This window comes from Diadema antillarum, unplaced genomic scaffold (genome assembly GCF_040938485.1).
Source record: "Diadema antillarum isolate AM-2024a unplaced genomic scaffold, OU_Dant_1.0 seq00001274_RagTag, whole genome shotgun sequence".
NCBI lineage: Eukaryota > Metazoa > Echinodermata > Echinoidea > Diadematoida > Diadematidae > Diadema > Diadema antillarum.
In genome coordinates, this window is record NW_027272055.1 from 1,056,985 (window position 1) to 1,079,772 (window position 22,788).

The following is a 22,788-nucleotide window of genomic DNA, read 5'->3' on the forward strand; positions in this document are numbered from 1 at the left end:
ATACATGCAAACTTTTGAAATGACTAATAATTTGAGGCTTTTGAGAGGGGGGCAAGAACCGGATATGACGTCACAAATCACGTGTGGACCTTGACCTGCTTATAGCCACAGATCACTTGCATAACCAACGGATATTCTATATCTAAACTAACCAGGAGAGGTTCGCCAAGCGGCTGTGGTGGTCAACAAGTGTTAGCGACATTTATGCCGTATGTCATCGAATCTCATGAGACATAAATATTCGTGGTGAGGACGGGCAAGATAGGAGCCAGCTATATATAAACACTAGTGGATCATTTTTGAAACTCACTTCCTTGGTACTTGCGTTAAGATACGGACATTTTCGTTTCTCTGCAACTTTACCCGTCCACGGTCAATAATTCCATCTCAAATATGAAGGCATTCCTGGCATTTGTCTGCATCTTTGGTAAGTTGTTTGACATCCCCTATGTGGACTGATTTGTGCTCCATTAATTTTCCTTGTTGTTGTTGAAAGTATTTTTTATTATATCTCTTTATCCGATGTTAAAACTCCGTGGGTCATCTTTGCGTGGGAAATTAGTCCATAATGGTCGTTAAGATTTAGCAATGACAAGCTTATGAAAGAGAGATTGGTTGTCTGTTTTAAAACTCTTTGATAGCTTTTAAAATCTATTTTGATTCGTCCTTATACTGCGGAACTCTGAGTCACAATACGATGCAGAATTTATCCAAACATGACTGTTTCCCATCCCATTGTGTGTAATTTTGAGCTATGATGCTCTTATTTGACGTTATTAGTGAAATGCCATTAAAACATTATCTATAGCCACGATCAAACTCACGTTTCCGCTTCAGATAGCACAATACATTTCTTTGTAATGATTTGTTTTAATGATTTATTACTTTCCATTAGTATATTGTATTGTTTGATAGGCATACTTGATATTTTTCATCGTATAATTATATTTAGAAGATGTATTTGTAACATGTTTATCATCTGAAAATGCAGCAATCAAATCAAATCAAATCCGGTAGAGACGACAACGTGCAGATATAATCAACGCACTATACTACTATGAAAGTTGCATTTTATTTTGATGCTGCCCATCTATCAAAACGAAGGCAATATCTTGAAGATCGAGAGAGGAGCTGCAAAATTGCCAAAAGTAATAATATTCAATATGCATATAGAGTTAGTCAAGGGAAGTTCGCTAAATACAGTAGGTTAAGCAACAGGTCACAAATAACAATTACAACTCAAAAGCATACATTGGAGCTTGCAACCTTTTTCGTGACTTTTGGGCATGTTCCAGCATCGCAAATATATTATATCGTGAAGCGGTTGCACTATTTCTTTCACTTTTCTATGATATATATAGCGTTAACGAAAGAGCACTTGATTAATCTCTTTTAGAAAGCAGGGGAAATCATATTACTGGAGATGATCAGTAGCAAGTCGAGGGAATGCTTTCTTTTCATTTTTTAAATGAATTCTATGGAATTTTTGCTGTATTTTCTTTATATCGTTCTTCATAAAATTTAGTGAGAGTAATCTTAGTAATCTTCTCATCCAGCGATGGCGGCATGAAACTTTAAAGATTCATAACTTTTGAAAGGATTATCCGATTTTCCTCAAACTTTCGCTGATGTGTTCACTCACTCCACATAATATGACCTATTTCTTTTTTTACTTCATTTCCCTTTAAGCCATCATAACAGTATTGTATGAAGTTTGTTAAGGCCCCTTCATATCGAAGGTGTCGGTACTATAAGAGTGTCCGTAAAATGTTTTAGAAAACAATGAAAACGTGTATTTTTTCAAGTTAACTACTGTAAATTTGAAATTGATATGGGTGGTTTCTCTCTTCCTCTTTCTTCCTTTATCCTATAATGTGTAAGAGTTTGACTTCAAGCATGGATGGAATGACAGTGATATAGAAAAAGAGTGCTTCCCCCGTTTTATCATTTTCATGCAATATTCTTGCTGTTTACCTACTACGATAATTTTCATCGGTGATTGATTAAAAATACGGGCAACATAATATTATCCAAGGACCTAGACAATACCGGCTGCGTGCTTTGAATGGAAGGATGGCATTCATTTGGCGTAAAAAAAATCACATCTGCAATATCACAGGAATAAAGGGCATATAAGGGGAATATAACAGGGATTAATCAATTCATTTTCAATCTATGTATGTTTTCAAATTCAATTCAAAATGATTTTACTTCCATAAAAAGTAATACAAAGTAACACACATAACGCTTACATGAGTACATAGTATTTTAAGCAACTTTGAATCACCTAAGTTTCAACAAAACATGAATACAATACTATCATATCAACATTAGTATTGTAGTATTTCTAGTATGTAACCTCTGACATTTCCCTGGCAACATTCAGTATACATGAATCTTTCTTTAATTGGAACTATTGTTGAAAACATCAACCACTTTGTGAAGAGATGGTGACAAAAATGTTCTTAAAAATCCTAACAACTTTATTAAAAGAACATTCATGCACAAAGTAATAATAAGATATAGCTTAGATTATAACTAGTATAGCAAAAACCTTGATGTAAATGTGTAGGAGGTTGTATGAGTAAGAAGAGTTTGACATAATATTTTTAGTTTTAGTGCATTTCCGACATGCAGTTGAGAAGCGCTGCCAAGTCCCCCAAGCAACGGGGGGAGGGGGGAGGGGAATACCTGGGGAAAAGGAAGCAAAGGATATCGTGCAAGGAACAATGCCGACTAAAAGTTGAGATCATAAGCAAAAATAGCATTATAAATGTCTAAATAGCTCGACAGAAGGACGATACGGGCAATATCTGAATGTGGGCCCAAGCCAAAATCAAAGTAGGCAGCTTATTAAAACGGACGTAAACCATGGGAGAGACTATAGTGCATGAGCGTGTACTCAACAGAAATGGCAGAGAGATAGTGCAGATCCTTCTGGCTGTTCTTTTTTTTTTAATTCTATCACAGGTAAACAAGTGGCACGAGATGAGCATGACGTGTCGTAAACTCGTCCTGTAATAGACTTCCAGGAAAATTTTTGTTGGCACGCGTAATAGAAGTGGCGTAAATATAGACCCCAAAGTCTTAAAATAGGCAGCTCAAAGGCAGTTTCAAAATACTGTTGCCTGTGGCTACATGATTGAGCTAAAAAGAAAAAGTGACAAACAGCATACTGCCAACAGGTGGCCTATGAAACAAGAGTTCTCCTTACCTTTTTGCTGTTTTTCGGCTCGGCCCTTTCTCTCGTTTCCTTTCTTTCTTCCTCTATCTTATCTCCATTTCTTTTTCCTATTTTTGCTATCATGCGATTATAAACTTTAGCATTCTGTCCCAAGTCTTCCGGAAATAGAAAATGATATGAACTATAAAGCTAGGGTGGTGATTACATTCTCTATTGAGTGTCTTTACTCGACATGATATACCTACTGCATACAAACGTTGTGTGTGTGCGTGTGATCTACTGTGGGTGGGTGTGTGTGTGTGTGTGTGTGTGTGCATCTTTTGCCCCGAAACAAGATTGTGTACTTTTTTTCTTTCTTTTTTTTAATTCAAGTTCCATATTCCACATTCCATATTCAGGCTTCATATCCCATTTGATTTCGGAGTAAAATATGTATAACACAACATTCAATTTTAGACAAAATTTCACAAATGTATAAGGACATGTAATAAAATGATGTGTAAATATGAGGAACCTACTAAAAAGCAATGCTTGTAGAACGTAGGTTCCAAAGAAACAATATAAGCGTTTAGTACAACATGCTAATTACGAAAGATGACGAAACACAAGCGAAAATCGGTATGTCGAGATAATAATAAACTCTACAGAATGTACAAAATAGTTTACGATGGTCAAGGTAAAACTCAGGGATTCAATGCTCCATAAAATTGCACTATTGGTCAAAGAAATGTGATCAAATGAAGTCAAATAAAGACACCCGAGCGAGACATCATTGAGAATAAGAACAGATATATCAAAATGGTCACAGCAAGTAACTATACATAAGATTTTTAAAAATTGGCTTTTAGATTTTGCTTAAAGGAACTTAGAGAACTTGATTGCAGCCGAGCAGAATCTAACTCATTCCAGAAAGAAGGACCGGTAGAAGTAATTGTCTTAAGGGCTAGAACTGTACGAACGGGGGAAAAGTGATATGATCCACTTTGTCTTGTAGGGTAATTATGAATTTCACTGTTTTTAACAAACATTGAGGAAAATAATCTAGGAAGATCGCCAATACTCAACTTATACATAAAAATTCCAACGTGATACAAATACAAATCAGAAACTTTTAGTAATTTACTGGAAACAAACAATTCATCTGTATGATCCAAAAAATGTGCACGATTTATAATCCGCAAGGCCTTTTTCTGAATCAAAAATAACGAATCGACTTTTATGTACCAAAACTATTAAACGTATCTCGGAATATAGTGAAAAAAATACAGATTATTATGTGTACTATTCATTAGCATAATCAGATAATGTGAGTTAGTAAACAACATCTATTATACAAAATACATATAGAGCGACAGAGAGCTTTTGAAGTAGATATGTACATACGTGCATAAAACATACCATTTCTTCACATTAATTCGACTTCTTAATAATAGAGAATCCCGTTACACCAAAAGTTTCGTGTCGCAGTGTATGCTTAGATTGTAAAAGCTGCAGTACAAGCTGCGCGGTGACCAAAAAACCGCCGCCTACATAATATCACCTGTTGACGGGATCAAAGTAATGGCTTACGGTGTAGCCTAGTGTCATCCTGATAGCTAATTAGGTCTACTCAAACTTCTCGACCTCCGTAAATTACAGATATGATGAGATTAATATGGCCTTTTCCATTATTGGCGCTCAAGCCAAAATGCTCCCGTGACATGAAACCTCTGTGGCCCAGTGGATGAGACTACTGAATCTCATCCTTGAGGTCATTGTTTCGAGTCCTCTAGCTGCCAGCGGTTGTTGTTATCCCTAATAGGCAAGGCTATATAGGCACTTGTCCTCCTTGCCTAGTCTTGGTTTCAGTGGTTTCAATGGCATTGGTTTCGTAGTCTTTTGTTACAGTTGTTTGCTCAATATGCACGTTATACAGTTACAAGCGTTTCTTCAGTATACAAAATAGATTAAAACACAAAACCAGACACATTAAGTATAATAATGAAGTTATGCCAAAGACTGTTTGACACTATTCTTTTTTAAATCGCAGTAACAAATTTCAGAACTTACCTCCGATGGCCTGTGACCAAGTTTGTAATTTATTGATTTATCAGAATTTTAGTTTAAGCGCTTTCATTTGCGTTTTCACAAGTGGTTGCTACCAAAATCTCCCGCGCATACATACATATGTTCACATTTCAATGATTGTGGTACTGTGTTTATGTATACACAATATTATAAACGATATTCTTTTTCATACTTGGTAACTGGCTAAATAGTTGCATTATGTCTATGATGAGTTGAAAAAAAAAGGAAAGTATATTATATACCCCAAAATTACTGATCATCATGTATTATTTGAAATATGCATATTATGAACAAGATGAGGAGGCCCTATTACGTTCATGCATACTATATGTATATATATATTTGATATAGATTGATTATAAACCTAAAAGATGAAACGATGAAAATATTGTAGAATATCAGGCTGGTGCAGAAATTGGTGACCTGATTTCAGCTCCATCAAACCTGCGATACGATGCGACAGAGCAGTGGGGGCCTCATGTGGCCTCATTTTCGATTAAGGGTTTTAAACCACAGGAAATCCTGAGTTAACCATATAATACCTAGATCCCCCAAATGCACTGCCACTGGACAGCAACAGGTTGACGACTTGGAAAGAGCAAAGACTGATGATACAAGATTTTAAAGGACAAGTTCACCTTCATAAACATAAGGATTGAGAAAATGCAACAATATTAGTAGAACACATCAGTGAAAGTTTGAGGAAAATTGGACAATCGATGCAAAAGTTATGAATTTTTTAAATTTTTGTGTTGGAACCGCTGGATGAGGAGACTACTACAGCTTGTGAGTCATATGCGTACAACAGTATAAAGAAAATATAAAAGAAAATTCAACATATTTTCACTTTTTTCGCATAATAAAAGAGCAATTGACTTGCCTCTTTCTAAAGGCAGGGGGAATAATATTACCCATAACATTTATCGGTAACGAGTCAGGGGAATGTGTACTTTTTTCAAAAGATGGAATTTTGTGAATTTCTCTTTATATTTTCCTTATATAGTTGTACGCATGTGACATGTAAGTTATTCATACACTGCAGTAGTCTTCTCCTCCAGCGGGTACTGCACAAAAACTTCAAAAATTCATAACTTTTGAACGGATTGTCTGATTTTCCTCAAACTTTCAATGATGTGTTCTACTAATATTGCTACATTCTCTCAATCCTTATGTTTATGAAGGTGAACTTGTCCTTTAAAGTGTTTAAATCTCTGTTTAGATGTAGATAAACAGAAGTATTTCACGTGAACTATAAGTTTTCAACGTGTTGTTTAATGAGTGGAAGAATTTTCTGTCAACGTAGCTCTACAACATATAATTGTATAACTTTGGGTGATAAATTTGGCTTTATGTGATTTTGCGAGCTTAGTTTCACGTATATTTGCATTTGGAGGTTCAGTAACATACAATACCAGTGTGGTATATTGCCTTTTGAATTGCAACCAGAATTACCGGTTCATATTAATTTACCCGTTTACCCGTGTTAAACAACTAGCGATCTCTCAGTGCCCCCCCCCCCCTCCCACTAAATGTAGTTACTGTTGCTACAGTGTGGGCGGCGAAAAGTTTTGTCAAATTTCCGGAGCAAGCATGCATCAAGTCCACTAAATCAATTAACTTGACAGCCTACCCCTCTCGTCACAACTTGTAGAACTTATAGACGTCAAGAAAAACAACACGACTGGAAAGGAAGAAGCTCATAGTCGCTCTCATTTATAGCTTGATTTCTCGTACACGAGCTTACACGATGCATGATAGTGGTTTAATGAATCATAATCTCCCAGAAAAGTGTTTGTGTATCATTTTCTGTAACTTTTTGATACGTTGCATTTTCCTTGAAGACAGGAGCTGTCACTAATTTAAACTATAATACAACGTATCACAATTTCTCGACAGGATGATCGCCTTCTTTATCCTCGTCAAGTATCAAGGGCATTGATTTATCATACTATCCGTTTACCTCGTTGACAGGGGAAGTTAATTCATCCATGCCTAATGTGTGAAAGCAAATGAAGAGGAAACAGTCTATACCCACAAGACCAAAGTTTTTATTTTAAGGGTGTTTTTTTTTCATGTCAGACGCCCTTCTTTGCGTTATGTGCTCATGTGCAACGAATGTTATTTCTATTACTATAGTAATAATTATATCTGCTTAACTTACGAACTAACTGCCTGACGCAGCCATTGCCTTCATCGAAAACATAATCGTTGTCAGAACTTGTGGTAGAATTATCTAAAGGGAGCGTATAGTTTTGGTTGAGACTTAACGTCAGGTTTCTAATACTTTTTGGGGGAGATAATGAGAAACCTCTCATGAAATGTGAAAGAGCATGTAATTCCAAGAGGGATTCAACATTATATTTTATTTGATGAAAATCAATGGCTGAGATATCCAAAAAAGAGCATTCCTAACAAAAAGCGGCACCCACCTTTTATTAGGATCACTTTGTTTTTTTGTTTTTTTTGGATGTCTTAGCAATTCCAAAACCGATTTTCGTCTAATAAGCTTTGAATTTCTCTTAAAATGGTATATGATATGCTCTGTACTATTTCATAAGTGGTTTCTTGGTATCTCACAAAAAGGTAAAAGCCCAATTCTCATCTCCACCAATACCATACAATCCCTTTAATAGATTGTCTTCTAAATCTCTTCCTATCTTGTATTCACTCTCCTCTTACAGCATCAATGTCTCTCCTTGAGGCCCAATCCAACGGAGGTTCATCCGGGGAGATGTCGTCCGTAAATATGGGGAACGGTCTCGACCAAGGTGGCCAGATGAACGGCAACAACTTCTTCGGCAACGACAACGAAGAATCCGACAACGACAACGACAACGACTTAAACAGCGATGGTGCCGGCATGCCGAACCTCTTCGGGAATGGCGCCAGCGGTCTGACGGACAAAGGTGCCGTCGGGAACGGGGCCAAGGCAGGCATCGCCATCGCAGTCATCGCACTAGTAGCTGTCGTAGCAGGCGGAATATTTTACTTCGTCAAACGGCGTTGATGTCACTTCCTTGTCCATCATTTTCTTACTTTATCATAATATTGCAGATGCCTTTGGATTGGTTCACGACGTTAGTTATATCATTTTATCAATCTCTACCTTCAACTTGCTTCCACAGACGAAAGGAAAGCTATCAACTTCAAGACCTGGGAAAATAATATAAAACTATTGACCGACAACGGACCCCGGTACTACAGTGACTACGAACTCTCGTTGAGTATAACATTTAATAATGTATTGAACTTTCGAACTGCAGTAATTTTTCCTTAATTTGTTCCTTAACCCATTGAGAGCGAGTCCCGAGTATACTCAAGCAAGTGTCTATGGGGTTATGTGCTGTAGCAAAATCAGCTAGTCCTCAACGGGTTAATCCAGCCTAACCTGATAACATTGTAAGCCATAGGCTTATAGTGTGGACAACGATGAAATTAAAACCTGTTAACCATGCCATTGTTTAAAGTTGTTTTTCTGTATTGATTCATGCTGAAAGGTTTCAAGATAAAAACACCATTTTGAATCAAAGGGAAACAGACAAAAAAAATAATAATATGACTCGTAACGTGGCCGATCAGCTGACGGTACGTACTTGTAGGTGGTACATTACAATGTATCTCTATTCCCTATACAGGACACTCAGCAATTTTTGAATGTGAAAGGAACTTTTACAGCTTTAACTCCAAACGATGAAGAATTCTATTTGGAATCGACAAAATAATGATTATCACAATCTTGGAAGTATGCGAAAGGTGTAACAGCGGGTAATCTTCCTGAGAAGCGATCGTTTATTTGCCTCAAAACTTACGTGTTTTTCAATTTTTCGTAGCATCCACTTATAAACTTTTGTAATTTTCTTAGATGGTGAAGAGTGTTATTAAACTATTCGTGCAGGTCACGGTTCGTGATGTTACATTTTACTGGTTTTTCTTTTTTCATGGGGATTCATTTTACAGCCATTTGCGTTGGTTTTCCATCAAATCATTCGTAAATCGTTTTTGTCGCGTGCTAACATTCTGAATAAGTTAAGCATTTACAATCACATGCACCGTGTTCCACAAACACTATTATTGCAAAAATTTGGGAAGCAATGTAAGCTTTCTCGAGCTTCATGTGCAACTTGTGATATATTTGTACATTCTCTTGTAAAATATTTTGAAATACATATTGTTTATCAAAAAATATCATTCGTTGCCTTTGCGCTTGTGTGAATTCTTGTTGAATTACATTATGATTCTGTATATCTTAAAGTGAAGACGCCCTCTTTGACAGATATTTAACAGTTTCTACTCCCAAGTGCGTCAGACTCATCCTGTGATCTCGGACAACATAGAGAACATACATGATGCATGTGTTCATGTTGTGGTATGCGGTGTTGTTAGGGCTATATGAAACCTGTTTTGTCAATGCTGATTGGGACTCTTTTTGGGAGCAAACGACTCCTCTTTTCCCCGTTGTCTTTACGACGATTTTTTTTGTTAGATTGTTGTGTGTGTATGTGTGTGTGAGTGTGTGTGTGTGTGTGTTTGTTTATTTGTTTGTTTGTTTGTTTTTGAGGGGAGTCTATTTGGCGTTTTATATCCTTGGACCGTTGATCATGTACTTTGTCAATTATGCCTCATTAGTTGTACGTCTGGTGATATTTCGTCCTGCAGGCTGGCACGCGTGCTCATTCTCTCATTTATCTCGTCTCTCTTCTCTTCTATGTTTCCCTGTATACACTTAACGAGTTCTCGCCCCCGCAGTGCCTCGGGATGTTATGAATCATAAAAGTAAATACCAAATTGACCAAGCCATCTGTTAAACTGAAAAATTGTTATGATCCAACATGAACATGGGTATACCGGGAAAGCCTAAACCCAACACGGGCGTCACTCTTCCTAGCTCTCAACGGATGGGACTGCAAGTTAGGTAATCATTTTGATTCACTCTTTCCTCTTGATCTATATATAGGTCACTTTGCCGGGCAAAGCTGACAGATCGCATATGTGTCCTACAGATTTTGATATTCATTCCCTTGACTCGATGAGGAATCGGAGATCGTTACATAAGTCCTCCCCAAAAGACCCGATCGACGGCAAGAATCTGTGTCATCAGATTGATTCTGCACCTTTTAGGAGTCTTAAGAAAAAAAACACGAAAATTTGAACTGCATTCCCGGCCCATAAGTACTTTTGATTGACATGGCTTCACTAATAAGAGATTAGCAAAGATGACGAGCAATCACAAGGCTTTGTATCTCAAGGAGAAATTGAAACCCAAGTCAATTACATTTTAATCAATGACATTTAAATGAAACAATTATATTCATATTCCATTTAACATTCAATGAATAAGAAAATAGGAAAGCTATGTTAAATTTTAAAGTTATACACTAATCTGTTTCAGTACACGTTGAATTTTTGTATTATCATTCCACTTTTTTATACAAGTAAACTGACTAATAATTGTTTGCTTGTTTTGTTTTTTATTATTCTATATTCCACATTTCAACAAATAAATAAACCATAAACATAACAATACAAAAGCATGGATGAATTGTGAAGTACAGCATTTAAGACAATTTAACATGTGAAATATGAGGAATCTACATAGAAGCATTGCTTGTATATAGGGTGTAGATTCCCATATGCTGATAATTCTTACTTGATTGAAGGAGGTATCACACACTTCATTGCTTGGACACTAAATAGAGTGTAATCGACACAACTCACAAATGTGGGTAACGAGAACTGATAACTATGACAAAATTTTGCAGGTGAAATTTCACATTCAGATGATTATGATTATGATTATGATATGATTATTAGACGGTCGGAGTAAAAGAAGCGGCGAGAGCGTTACTTATACAGTGCATCAGAGTGTGAGAGGAAAAGAGAGAGAGAGCGAGAGATGGAGACGGAGATAGACTACTAATGATGATGATGATAATGGTGATGACGATGATAATTATGATGATTGATGATGATGATGATAATGATCATAATCATAATCAAGCTGATGTTGATGTTGGAGAAAGGGAAACCTTGCCTATGTGTATAATATAGTCAAGAGGTATCTATAGTGGTCAATGTCTTTCCCCTTTCAAAATCATATATTTACCGTCATTTTGAAGAGCTGACAGTGATGACGATGTTACCAGTTAACTGCAAACCAAGTCATGATTTAATTCCATACCAATAAATCGTCAAATATAGAATTAGAACGTTAAAGTCGTTATTCTCAAATTTACTTTAATAATAATGCATTGCAAATTGTTGATCGTACCTAGTGTTAATGACACTCAGGTTGTCTTAAGTTAAAGGGGAATTAACCCCCCCCCCCCCCCCAAAAAAAAAAAAAGAAAAGATACATGTTGGTTGAGTGAATGGAACAATAGTAGTAGAATACATTAGTGAAAGTTTGAGGAAAATCGGACAATCCGTACAAAATTATGAATGTTTTAAGTTTTGGTGCTGAGACCGGTGGATCAGGGGGGTGTTTCATCAACGTTTGTCAGCGCTGACAATCACCATAGTAACAGTCAGTGACCAGAGCATCTAATCCAATCAAAACCAAGGAAATTGTCAGCGCTGACAAACGTTAATGAAACACCAACACCCCCCCCCCCCCGAAGATACTACGGATCATGACATCACATATATGGACTACCAAATAAAGAAAATATGAACATAATTTTTTTTTTCATTTTTCTAGCATACGTACTGAAAGAGCACTATTAGACCCTCTTTCCGAAAGCAGGGGGAATAATACTACCCATGACATATATAGTCAGTAAGAAGTCCAGGGAATGGTGTACTTTTTATATGAAATGATATTTTTTGGAATTTTCTTATATTTTTCTTTATATCGTAGTCCATATGTGATGTCATAATCTGTAGCAGTCTTCTGATCCAGCGGTCTCATCACCAAAAATTTCAAAAAAATTCATAACTTTTCAACGGATTGTCCGATTTTCCTCAAACTTTCACTGATGTGTTCTTCTAATATTGCTGCAATCACTCAATTCACATGTATATTTGGGAATAATTCCCCTTTAATATTAGGCACGCTGATTAACTTTTCAATTCATATCCCGATGCTTGGTGATGTATCGTGTTCTTAAGATTTTGTAGTTATCATGGTTCGGCGCAAGTGACGGTCCATCAATCCTCTGCCTCGGCTTCGCGATAGACATCAGACACCATGTGCGAAAGACATTGCTGAGGCAATTCCTGTTTCAAATTGAGGCATAATGTCAGCGATTATAACACAATAAACGAACAAGGGGCCAGTTAATGTTCATAAAAGTGGTTCACATCATCGTCAGTCCCAATAATTACAGTTACCATGGCAGCGGCAAGGGAGCAGCCAAGCATCATGAGTGTTTAAGTCGTTGGCCTGGCAACGGCATCAGTGATAGTGATTATACCTTAAGCGTCATTGGGTTTGGTTAGCAAGAAAGGTTTGCCGCCGAATATTTTTTTTCAGTATATTACGCTAGCAGCTTAATATGTATCAATGGCAACGTGTGTTTCTTTATTTTCATATCGGAATCACATCATACAGGTAAGGAAAGATGCAATGAAATAATGAACACAACTCAATTTGAATGAAACATGGGCTGCCCAAATTTAGGTGTACCAATGAAATGAGCAGCTTTTTTACATTGGTGTCTCATTCGATTTATAACCCTGCAAAATGTAACTCGATGCATCAGATGACAAGAAATACAGATATCTAGAAAATTAATGCATAATTTCATAATAATGAGTTAGTGATTTGAATTGTGCTTACTCCTAAAATCCGAAATGTGCATGAAGACTTATCATTACTTTCTACAAAAAAGAAGAAGAATTACACTACTAAAGTCAGTTATTTCATTCTAACCTATTAAAACAGCTCCGAGAAGACTAGTACTCTGTGCATTTACAATTAACGTATACCTGTCGAATGTAATTCGAACAAGAGACCCGCGGGTCTAGCGCTCACCTGAGTATCGCAAGTTCACCTTTCACGCAATCACTAATCTTAATTATTCACAGCTCTACCAAAATTTGACAGGCATTCTCAAGTAGAAGATGAAATGTACAATAAGGGCATACATTTTTTAAGATTCCTAAACTTGGGGGATTGAGGGCCCCCCTGTGGCCCCCGGGGTGGGGTATGGTGCCCATTTTAATAAATTGAGATCCTACCCCCTAGGGATGCTACCTGCCAAGTTTGGTGAAAATCAGTCACGGGATTCTCAAGAAGAAGATGAAAATGTACAATTTAGGCCCCATTAGGACCCCTCCCACTACCCTTGCTGGGTCCCAAGGGGGCATCCCTTATTCCGCCATGAACAAATTTGAAACTACAGTCATCAATGTAATAACTCATAGTATTATCTTAGCTCTATCACTTCTGGTTCTAGAGAAGATGATTTTAAAGATTCTTTAATTTAGGGGGTTTGGGGCCATACGGGAGCCCCCTGGGTGGGGCATGGTACCCATTTTAACAAATTGAGATCCTAACCCCCTAGGCGTACACCTGCCAAGTTTGGTGACAATCGGTCATGGGGTTCTCAAGAAGAAGATGAAAATGTACAATTTAGGTCCCATTAGGATCCCTCCCCTGGGTCCCAAGGGGGCACCCCTGATTCCGCCATGAACAAACTTGAAACTACAGTCATCAATGCACTAACTCATAGTATTAACTTAGCTCCATCACTTCTGGTTCTAGAGAAGAAGATTGTTAAAGATTCTTTAATTGGAGGGGGGTGGGCCCCCCTGGGGGCCCCCTGGGTGGGGCATGGTGCCCATTTTAACAAACTGAGATCCTAACCCCTAGGGATGCTACCTGCCAAGTTTGGCGAAAATCGGTCTTGCGGTTTTCAAGAAGAAGATGAAAATGTAAAAACTTTACGCACGACGCACTACGCGCGACGGACGCCGGACGAAGAACGATCGCAATAGCTCACTTTTGAGAGCCTTCGGCTCAGGTGAGCTAAAAACGATCTAAGGTGAACACAGAACAAATGACGACACAAGTACTAAGTATATTATGTAAATCATGCAAAATAACAACACTGATCTCTTTCTAGAAAACAACCAAAACACATGATGTAACTTTCATTTCAAAATATACAATTTATAATCATTATGACTTCATAATCCATACCTAATATACTTATGTGTTAAAAGCCTTAAGAAATTACTTGTATGTATTCTGTCAGACTTATCTCTATTTATAATGCCATAATGACAAAATACCATATGCAGGTTGATACTGGTAACTTTCAGCCTTTGTTTTGTTGTTGTTGTTGTTGTTGTTGTTGTTCCGAGAAGACCTTTTTGTTTTCGTAAGAATGCTGATAATGATGGTCCCATATCAGCCAGGAAGTGTAACAGGTCGTTTTGCAATAAAATTAGATGATAAGAAAACACAATTCACGATGTATAATTTATTATTACTGACTATCAAACATTGATCAACTTTTTACTTTCGAAAGTATGGATTGTATGAATTCAAACTTTCTTTGTTTGGCACTCTAAGAACAAAAAATAACCCCATGATATCCTAAAAAGAGATGCTTTAACGCTTAATCCATCAGACATATAGACGTGAAAATGCTTGCAACCCTTTTGGTGAAAGAAAAATAAAAACAGAGTAAAAGAAAGTGTGGTGGTCACTGGCAATATTGCGAATAATTTGTTAAAGAGCATCCTTAATTGTTCTTCCTATCAGTATGACCTGTTATTTGAGTCGCACGTAAAGTCTTCAACTTTCCGTATAAGATGGTACAATCACCAATTATCTGGATTTCACGTGATGCATAACCCTGTTCTGTCGGTTGGAGCTCATATCATTATTAGTATACGCAAGATCGTTGCTGCTACAGCATCCAACGGTCTTCGTGTACATGCAACATTCTTGACATTTCTGATGTCACGCAAACGAAACTTTTATCCTGAAGGGAAAAGTGCATCGAGGACATTCTGATTGTACAAGTCTATACCCCTCCTTGCCAGCTTGATGCACCGCTTCCTGTGATTGCTTATTGATAGCAGGGAGGTGGAAGAGAAAACTTACACCTCCCTGTTGATAGCGACGTAAGTGCACAAGATGAAAAAAAATATTCAAGAATCTAGAAATCTAAGCGATTTTTTTTTCACTCAATGGAGCCTAAATGGCGCCTTCCTTGATAGGCCATCGCATTCATAAAAAGGTCGGGGAACATCTCAGCTTGTTTCATGTTTACATTTAGGGGGCGTCCCAGTAATGCGATGCATATACTTATAATTGTAATAATCATCAGTGACGTGAGACATGATTCTGATGATAAAACAAAATTCAGCTGTCTGTCCTCAAAGACTTCATGTGTCTCTTTGTTTTCGAAAAACCTTGGAATCTTAAATGACTTCACGAAAGTCTTCCTTCAGCTTACTTAAACGCTTAAAGTTGCACATTCTCATTCTTTATTTCCTCAATCGTCGTCTTTTTTTTTTAAAATGAAATTTTTGACATGAAATGAAATAAAATACTTACTAGAATTTTATATACAAATAAGATGTTGAACAGAATTGGGCTGATTGAAAGAGAAGAATGTTCATTTTGTAATGTGTGTATACGTCGAAACTTAAATACATTTTTTGAGTGAGTGTCAATTTGGTGATAGATTGTGGGCTACAGTAAGACTGGGTGGATGAATGTCAATGCTGGTTTAGAAATAACATTTACGACGGGAAAAAAAAACTATTCGATTTTGGGGGTATTAATAATTCAGCATTGATTGTATTATAATGCCTGTGAGATATGAAATTTATGCTTGTGAAATGAAATTGATAATACCTCGTTCATAATTTATGTAAAGATATACATAGCATAAAGGAAATTATGATAAGGAAAATTTATTGCAAGAAATAATCATGAGCGGCAGGTGTTTTTACAGAACAAAGAATGGTGTCTGTTCAAACACCTGTTTGCTTGATATTCCCGTATGATGATGGTCTGAGTCACGATATTTCATTGCCTGTTTTTCAAAGTACTTTGTTTGAAATATCATTTTGTATTGTTTGTTTAGATTAGTATTTGTTTGATGTAGAATGATAAATATCCCAGTGGGGGAAAATGCTAAAATGTCCCTTTGATTTCTTTTAAGTTATATAATCACAAAGTATAACGTAAATCATACTTGATATTTTGATTGAATAAATGATAGGGCTCTCAATTAATATAGCGTATTATGTCTTTGTTTATCAGTTTTGTTGTTTTGTATGTCTGCTTTCTATTGCATATTTCAAACACAAACAGAATCATTCCTGACATCATCATTAAATACTAGTAACATGACATGATTACTTTGGATGCATTATCGAACATAAGGTACAATATATCTTACGGTCTAATTTAGCGAAATAATAAAGTATGATTTTATGCCTTACAAGTAATGGGGCCTATTGATAACATTTTCGTGAAGGCCTAATCTTAATTAATCTATTGGAAATGTTCACTGGAAAAAGAAAAAAAATCTTCCTTGATGAATTTAGATTAACAATTATAGGCTTACAGGTAATCGAAAAGAGGGGCTTTATTCCAGTTTGGTTAATGTAGAATTGGCCATTAGTCTTGTTGTTGTTTTTATTTTTTACTCCCTTTTCCACATACAATGAATCTTTAATTTGTTTCGATTTGTATTGTTTTTGTTTTGTCTTGTTTTGCTTTGCTTTGCTTTGCTTTGCTTTGCTTTGCTTTGTTTGTTTGTTTGTTTATTTTATCTTGTTTTTGTTTTTGTTTTTGTTTTGTTTTGTTTTGTTGTTGGTCCATTTCGGGAGATGGCTGATAATTATAATTCGTATGCAGTATAAATTCTCTTTGCTGTGATGTACGATCTTTGGCTACAGCAACGAGCTCGGTGCGCGGCCGGCGAGTAGGCATCGGTGTAGCAACGTTTTTTTTTTTTATTGCTTGCTGATGCTGGGTGAAGACTCGTGGAATCACAATCCCTGGGTAAGTTGACGTTCATTTGTGTATTGTCTAGAATCAGATGATGACCCCAAATTTTAGACCTAATTTTAGACCTAGTGACAGAAACTAACTCTGCTGCCTATATTCTGAGTCTCTGGAAAATACTGGTGCTAGGAATAGAGGCTGATATGAATGGTAACAATTTTGCGAGGCCGCAAGTATGTTTATAAGAGACCCACATATTTATTTTGGTGTCGTGTGTATAGTCTAGCAGGTAGGGTTGCGTGATTCCCATCTAACATAGGGGCCTACTTTCTAGTTCTACATTAGATTTAGGGCATACTAATTCGAAATAGGGTACGTGTGCGTGTGCTGGCTGGATTTTGAAGTCCAATAAAGGGTGTGCGAATTCTGGAATCCTGAGGTTAATGTATGGATTCGGGTTATAATGTTTTGTATAAAATTTTAGTGTTTACTGTTTTAAACACTGTATAGTGTTGTCTCTCCTGCAGTAGGCTCTCACCTGGGCCCTAGTCTTAAAAAAAAAAAAAAAAAAAAAAAAAACGAGCTCCAGCTCCATCAATCATGATCAACAGTGTTGCCCTCTTTTTAGAACCGCGTAAATAAAACTTTGATAGAAGGGCCAGGGTGGGTAAGAACAAAAACAAAGTAAATATAGGATCTAATTGGTAATTGTGTGGGGGAACTGAGGAGGGGTACCATGGTTCAAAGGGACTCTTCTCTGCACTTCAGCCCTGTGTTAGTTCACTGAAAAGAATAGTGCCAGATTTTGTGTTTATAATTTGCAAATGGCCCTCGTTTAATACTTAAAAGCCAAAAGAAAGAGCTTTAATACAATTTATTTAAGAAATGAATCTGGCATCGTCAGTTATTTGCACTCTGGCACTGCCCCTCAAATCTTTGTAAAAATGTGTTTAGATTTTGCTTTTAAGACTGGCTTTTTTCATGTATGTTTAGAACACTGGATTGTTCATACTCAAATATTTCCCATATAGGCCTAACAGTGAAAAGAAGAGCTCTTAAGCAGTGCAAGATCATTCATTAACAAATACATCATGAGTGCAGCACATGAACACTTGGAAAACTTAACATTTTTTTCAAAGCCATATAGACCATGATTTTTGTAGAAGAAGAGATGCAGCACAGCACAGTTGTTAAGAAACTTGCAGACAGTGCATGCATATGATGTCAATTTTATGACAAAGCTATGGCTTTGTTGCATTCAACATAATATACTTATGTTATGTTGCAATTTATCGATCGTTTGTGTGCTGTTGTGCATTTGAGCAAATTATGTAAAGTTGGCAAGTTGACTGAGGCAGTTGTGTCAACATGGCACACTAAGAGTTGTCTAAATGATATCGTTTCATTCAAGATTATTACTATACCTGTACGTGTTCGCTTCCATGACATTGGCTCCTGCGACAATTGCTCCCATCGAATATCTCCACACTAAACCAAACATAAATTCTACCCACAAACATACCCCTAACCCTAATCGTATCACATTAAACTAAACCTAAACCCATTACAACCCAAACCCTAACCCTAAGTCCTCAGAGAAAATAAGACCGTCTGAAGCAATTGTTGCAGTTCGTAAGCAAATGTTGTGTCACCACTGGTTCACATGACTGTAGTTAACACCTTTTCCGTCTCTTTACATTCAAAGATTGTATAAAATGTGAATGATGCACTTGTATGTCACCCTCTCTCTTCATTTCAGTCAGAAATAACATGCTGTCAGTTGCTTTAGCCATCCTTTCAGAGGATAAATTCAGCTAAAAGACCTTTGCTGATTAGTATGATTGCCATCTGGCAGTTATGAGTTAGTGAAAAAAATTGTTAATGTAACTCAAATCTATAATACCGGTACTGTGTATACTACTATAATTAATAAAGTTAGTTGTTTCGTAATCCACAAATAGTTAACTTTCTTATCTTCTGTTTCAGGTTTGGTGTCAAAGATCATTGTGTTGAGGCTGTCAATATGTCATCCTTCACACAGCGTCAGACAACTCCAAAGAAGGGGTCATCGTATCGTGGAAGTGTAGTAAGAAAGTTTGACTCCAGTGATGATGATTCCAGCGAGGGCAGTGATAGTGATGAGGAGCAGCTGTGGAAGAGACAAAAAACATACGCTGCTCCACACAGCTCACGCAGTGGTCCCCGCCATGGTAGTTTTGACGGCCGTGACAAATCTACATCACAACTCCGACCCGGACATGGCGGGCGAGGAATGAGTCTCGGTTGGAACAGTGCAGAAGGCAGTAAGCGTCGAATAAACAATGTCTGGGGGAGTATCGTGGAGGAGCAGAGACAAGAACAGGTGGAAAGAGAGATCACATCATTTGGCGTCAGCTCCGTGATGTCGCGGGACGTGGAGAGCTACAGCTACTCGGAAAATCTCCCTCTCGGAGCTGTGAGTGGGATGTTTCCCGACGGCGCCCCCCAGCACAAAAGAAAGCTCACGAAAGGCGTCGGTGAAGAGGAAGATGATGCCTGGCTGGCGACAGACTCTCCCAGACACAGCGAGGAGGAAGAGGAAGCCAAGGCAAAGACTGATGGTGAAGATCTGCGCGAGCGACTGAAAAAACGAGGCTCCATGGTTGCGGACAGATTCCGGCGAGCCAATGTCAAGAGCCGACTTGGTGTGCGACCCGAGAGTCCCGAGCCAGAGACGCCCATGAAATCAATAGACATTGACCCAAATGGCGAGGTCAAGGTTGTCGCTGGCCAGCTAGCTTACAGCCTTCAGGAGCCTAAGAGGGACCTTGTGCTAAGGATTGTCAAAGTGTTAGGAGTCAAGAAATCTATTGAGATCTGGAAGCGGACTGAGGAAATCGAGCATGATGGTGGCATGTTGATCATGGTAAACCTCAGCCACTTCGTCTCTCAGTTGTAATTGACCTGATTCAACTCTTCTGTAATAATTTTACATCAAGATTTTGTAATATTTTTTGGACATATGCGTCCTGTAAATATGCATACAGCATTACAAAAGTGCACATTGAGAAATCTCTCTATCTTATTGTTTATAACTTATCCATATGGAATGAAATTTGGGCCAGAATACCCTGATATGCCAGCAGTCATTAAATCACAAACTTGCAAATTTGCACTTTGATGGTAGCATGTTTTATTGTAATATACAGTCTGAAAGCAGATTTTAACAGAAATAATCCTGCAAAGTTTCCAAGGAAACCAAGACATTCTCCCTTTTTTTCTGTTGTATAGTTTTGAATGCAATGGTGTTCAAATTTTTAAGATTTGGGCATAGAATTAAGAAAGTTGCAGCTTTTTTGATACAGCACTACAGGGGATACAACATGTATTCAACTTTGAAAAATTTGTGCATAACTTGTCATTCATTGTGATATGCACAGTTTCTGTGAATTTTGCTTTTTGTACTAATTCACAAGTTTTCATAGTCCTATCTTTTTAACATGATAAAACAAGTTTTCTTCAGTTTGTATCGTGATTCCAGAGGAGGAGATTGTCATACTATAGTACTTACAAGAAAAGTGGAAAAAGAGTTCGCCAAAGCTAGTCACAAATTTGACAATTCCCTAGTTATACCTATATACAAAAAGGCTTTAAATTTATTCCTCTCAATCGTTCAATCTGTCACCAATTCATGTCATTTTGTAAACTTTATCTCGATAGTAATACTTGTATGACAGAAATGTTTTGCTTGCCTGTAAGTTGTTTTTTTTCACTCTGTTCTGTGTTCGATGTCAATCTCCATTCTCACAGAATCGATCTCGAAGGAGGTCACCCGGCGGGGTGTTCATTCACATGATGAAAACCGATCCCGACGTCTCCCCGGAGGACATCAAGGAGATCTTTGCCGAAGAGAAGAAGACCTTCGAGGCGGAGCGTAAGCGACGGCGGAAGCAGCACAGACACACCAGGAAGATTGCCGGTTCCAGCATGGACACGGATGACAGGAATGTGAAGGAGGCAGAGAACAATGACAGTGATGTTGCTGATGATGAGAAGATATTGGAAGATAGAGAGGCGGAGGAAGATATGAACGACGAGTGGGACACCAAATTGGAAGGTGATGTCTGTGGACCCAATACTAGCAATGGAGGCGTCTTGTTTCAGTCAGGGGAGAATGAAGAAAGTGAGCCATCAAACAAGGCAACGGCAGGACAACTCACACAGAATGAATCTGTTGACTCGAAAAAGGAGAGCAACAGTTTCCTGTTTGGCCAGCACATTGCAGAGGAGGATATTCCAAAGAGAAATGAGGATTCTGAACCAGAAGATGGTGAAGTGATCGATGATGAAAGCGATGATGATAACTGAATATTTCCATTCACCTACAGGCAAAAAGTAATGCACGTTACTATTTTATAAAAAAAAGGCATGTGTTTGGTTTTTTTTTTTCATAGAAAACTGCATGCTGAAGATCTTTTTCATATGCCTACCCACCAACCGTGAATGAAAGCTAATTGGAATTTCTGCATTTATAAATGCCATATTGAATGATATCCCTCTTACATGTCATATGTCATTTGTAAGGTTGGACTGATTCCATTACTCTGCACTTCTCGAAGGCAAAAGCTAGTACTAGAAATATGCAATGAGACATGTTTGAACAGATTCTAACCCACCTGTTTGTTTTTAAAGCTGTAATCCCTTCTGGATTCATATGGGGTTTTTTTTTTTTTTCAGCATGAGGTTTGGATTTGCAGTAGGTTATGGCTAAGGAAGCAATTAACTGCATTTAGGCAACTATACACAGGACCAAAGAGCACGCCAAAGGACCAGGAAATAAGGATAAAGTGCCTTGCCCAAGGGCACACCTGTTGCTGCTGGTGGACTTGAACCAGGGACCTTGAGATTCAGAGTTTGTTGGTCCATACCACTGAGTCACAATGCCTCATTAAAGGTCAATGGCAATATCAAATATATTTCCATGTTATTTACCGTGGTAATGCTAGGACTATGTGAAATCCCCGTAGTAAAATGCAGAAAGGACATTGAGCTTACTTTTGATACAGAAAAGATGAACTTACTGTATACACAGTTGAGATGCATTTACATGTATGAGAACTAATGTGTCATCAATTCTTGTATGATGAAACTATGAAAGGGACATTTCTAGATAAAATCACACGTAAAGAAGAAAATATATGGCTTTGTGTTTGCTCCAAGTCTTTTAGTGTGGAGTTTTTAGCTTTGATTTCTATTTCCTACATTGAAGAACCAGCAACACAAAATTGAGGTTTTGTCACAATCTGTACACTTCAACATATCGTGAAAGAAGACAAAGTAGCTTTGAAACAAGTTCTGTGGATTTTGTAACACAGGTGAATGCACTTTAACTATTTTTGCAGTTGAACATTCAAAATAATACTGCAGCAAGTTAGATAAGTGTTACTGGTACTCTTATATTCATTTGCACAGATCGAGAATCCTATAAACAGGCATCAGTCTTCTGCCCCATTGCCCTCTTATGCTGAGAGGTAAATTCCAGGCATAATATCAGGCAGGACTTATCATCTTTATTCTGCTGAAGTTGCTTGGGATACAAAAAGTACATTGTAGGAAATGTAAAACAAAATACTGTAAAAGTGGT

General features: G+C 37.5%; 2 protein-coding genes across 2 annotated transcripts; both read left to right on the forward strand.

Annotated features, from left to right (window-relative positions):
* Positions 1 to 393: 393 nt before the first annotated feature.
* LOC139745544 (uncharacterized) lies at positions 394 to 8,258 on the forward strand. The gene is made up of 2 exons (XM_071655935.1): positions 394 to 427; positions 7,933 to 8,258. The coding sequence occupies exons 1-2, from the start codon at positions 394 to 396 to the stop codon at positions 8,256 to 8,258; spliced, it is 360 nt and encodes a 119-aa protein (XP_071512036.1).
* Positions 8,259 to 17,176: 8,918 nt separating this feature from the next.
* On the forward strand, positions 17,177 to 21,543 carry LOC139745545 (phosphorylated adapter RNA export protein-like). The gene is made up of 3 exons (XM_071655936.1): positions 17,177 to 17,222; positions 19,152 to 20,070; positions 20,955 to 21,543. The coding sequence occupies exons 2-3, from the start codon at positions 19,189 to 19,191 to the stop codon at positions 21,510 to 21,512; spliced, it is 1,440 nt and encodes a 479-aa protein (XP_071512037.1). The 5' UTR covers positions 17,177 to 17,222; positions 19,152 to 19,188; the 3' UTR covers positions 21,513 to 21,543.
* The last annotated feature ends 1,245 nt before the right edge of the window (positions 21,544 to 22,788 follow it).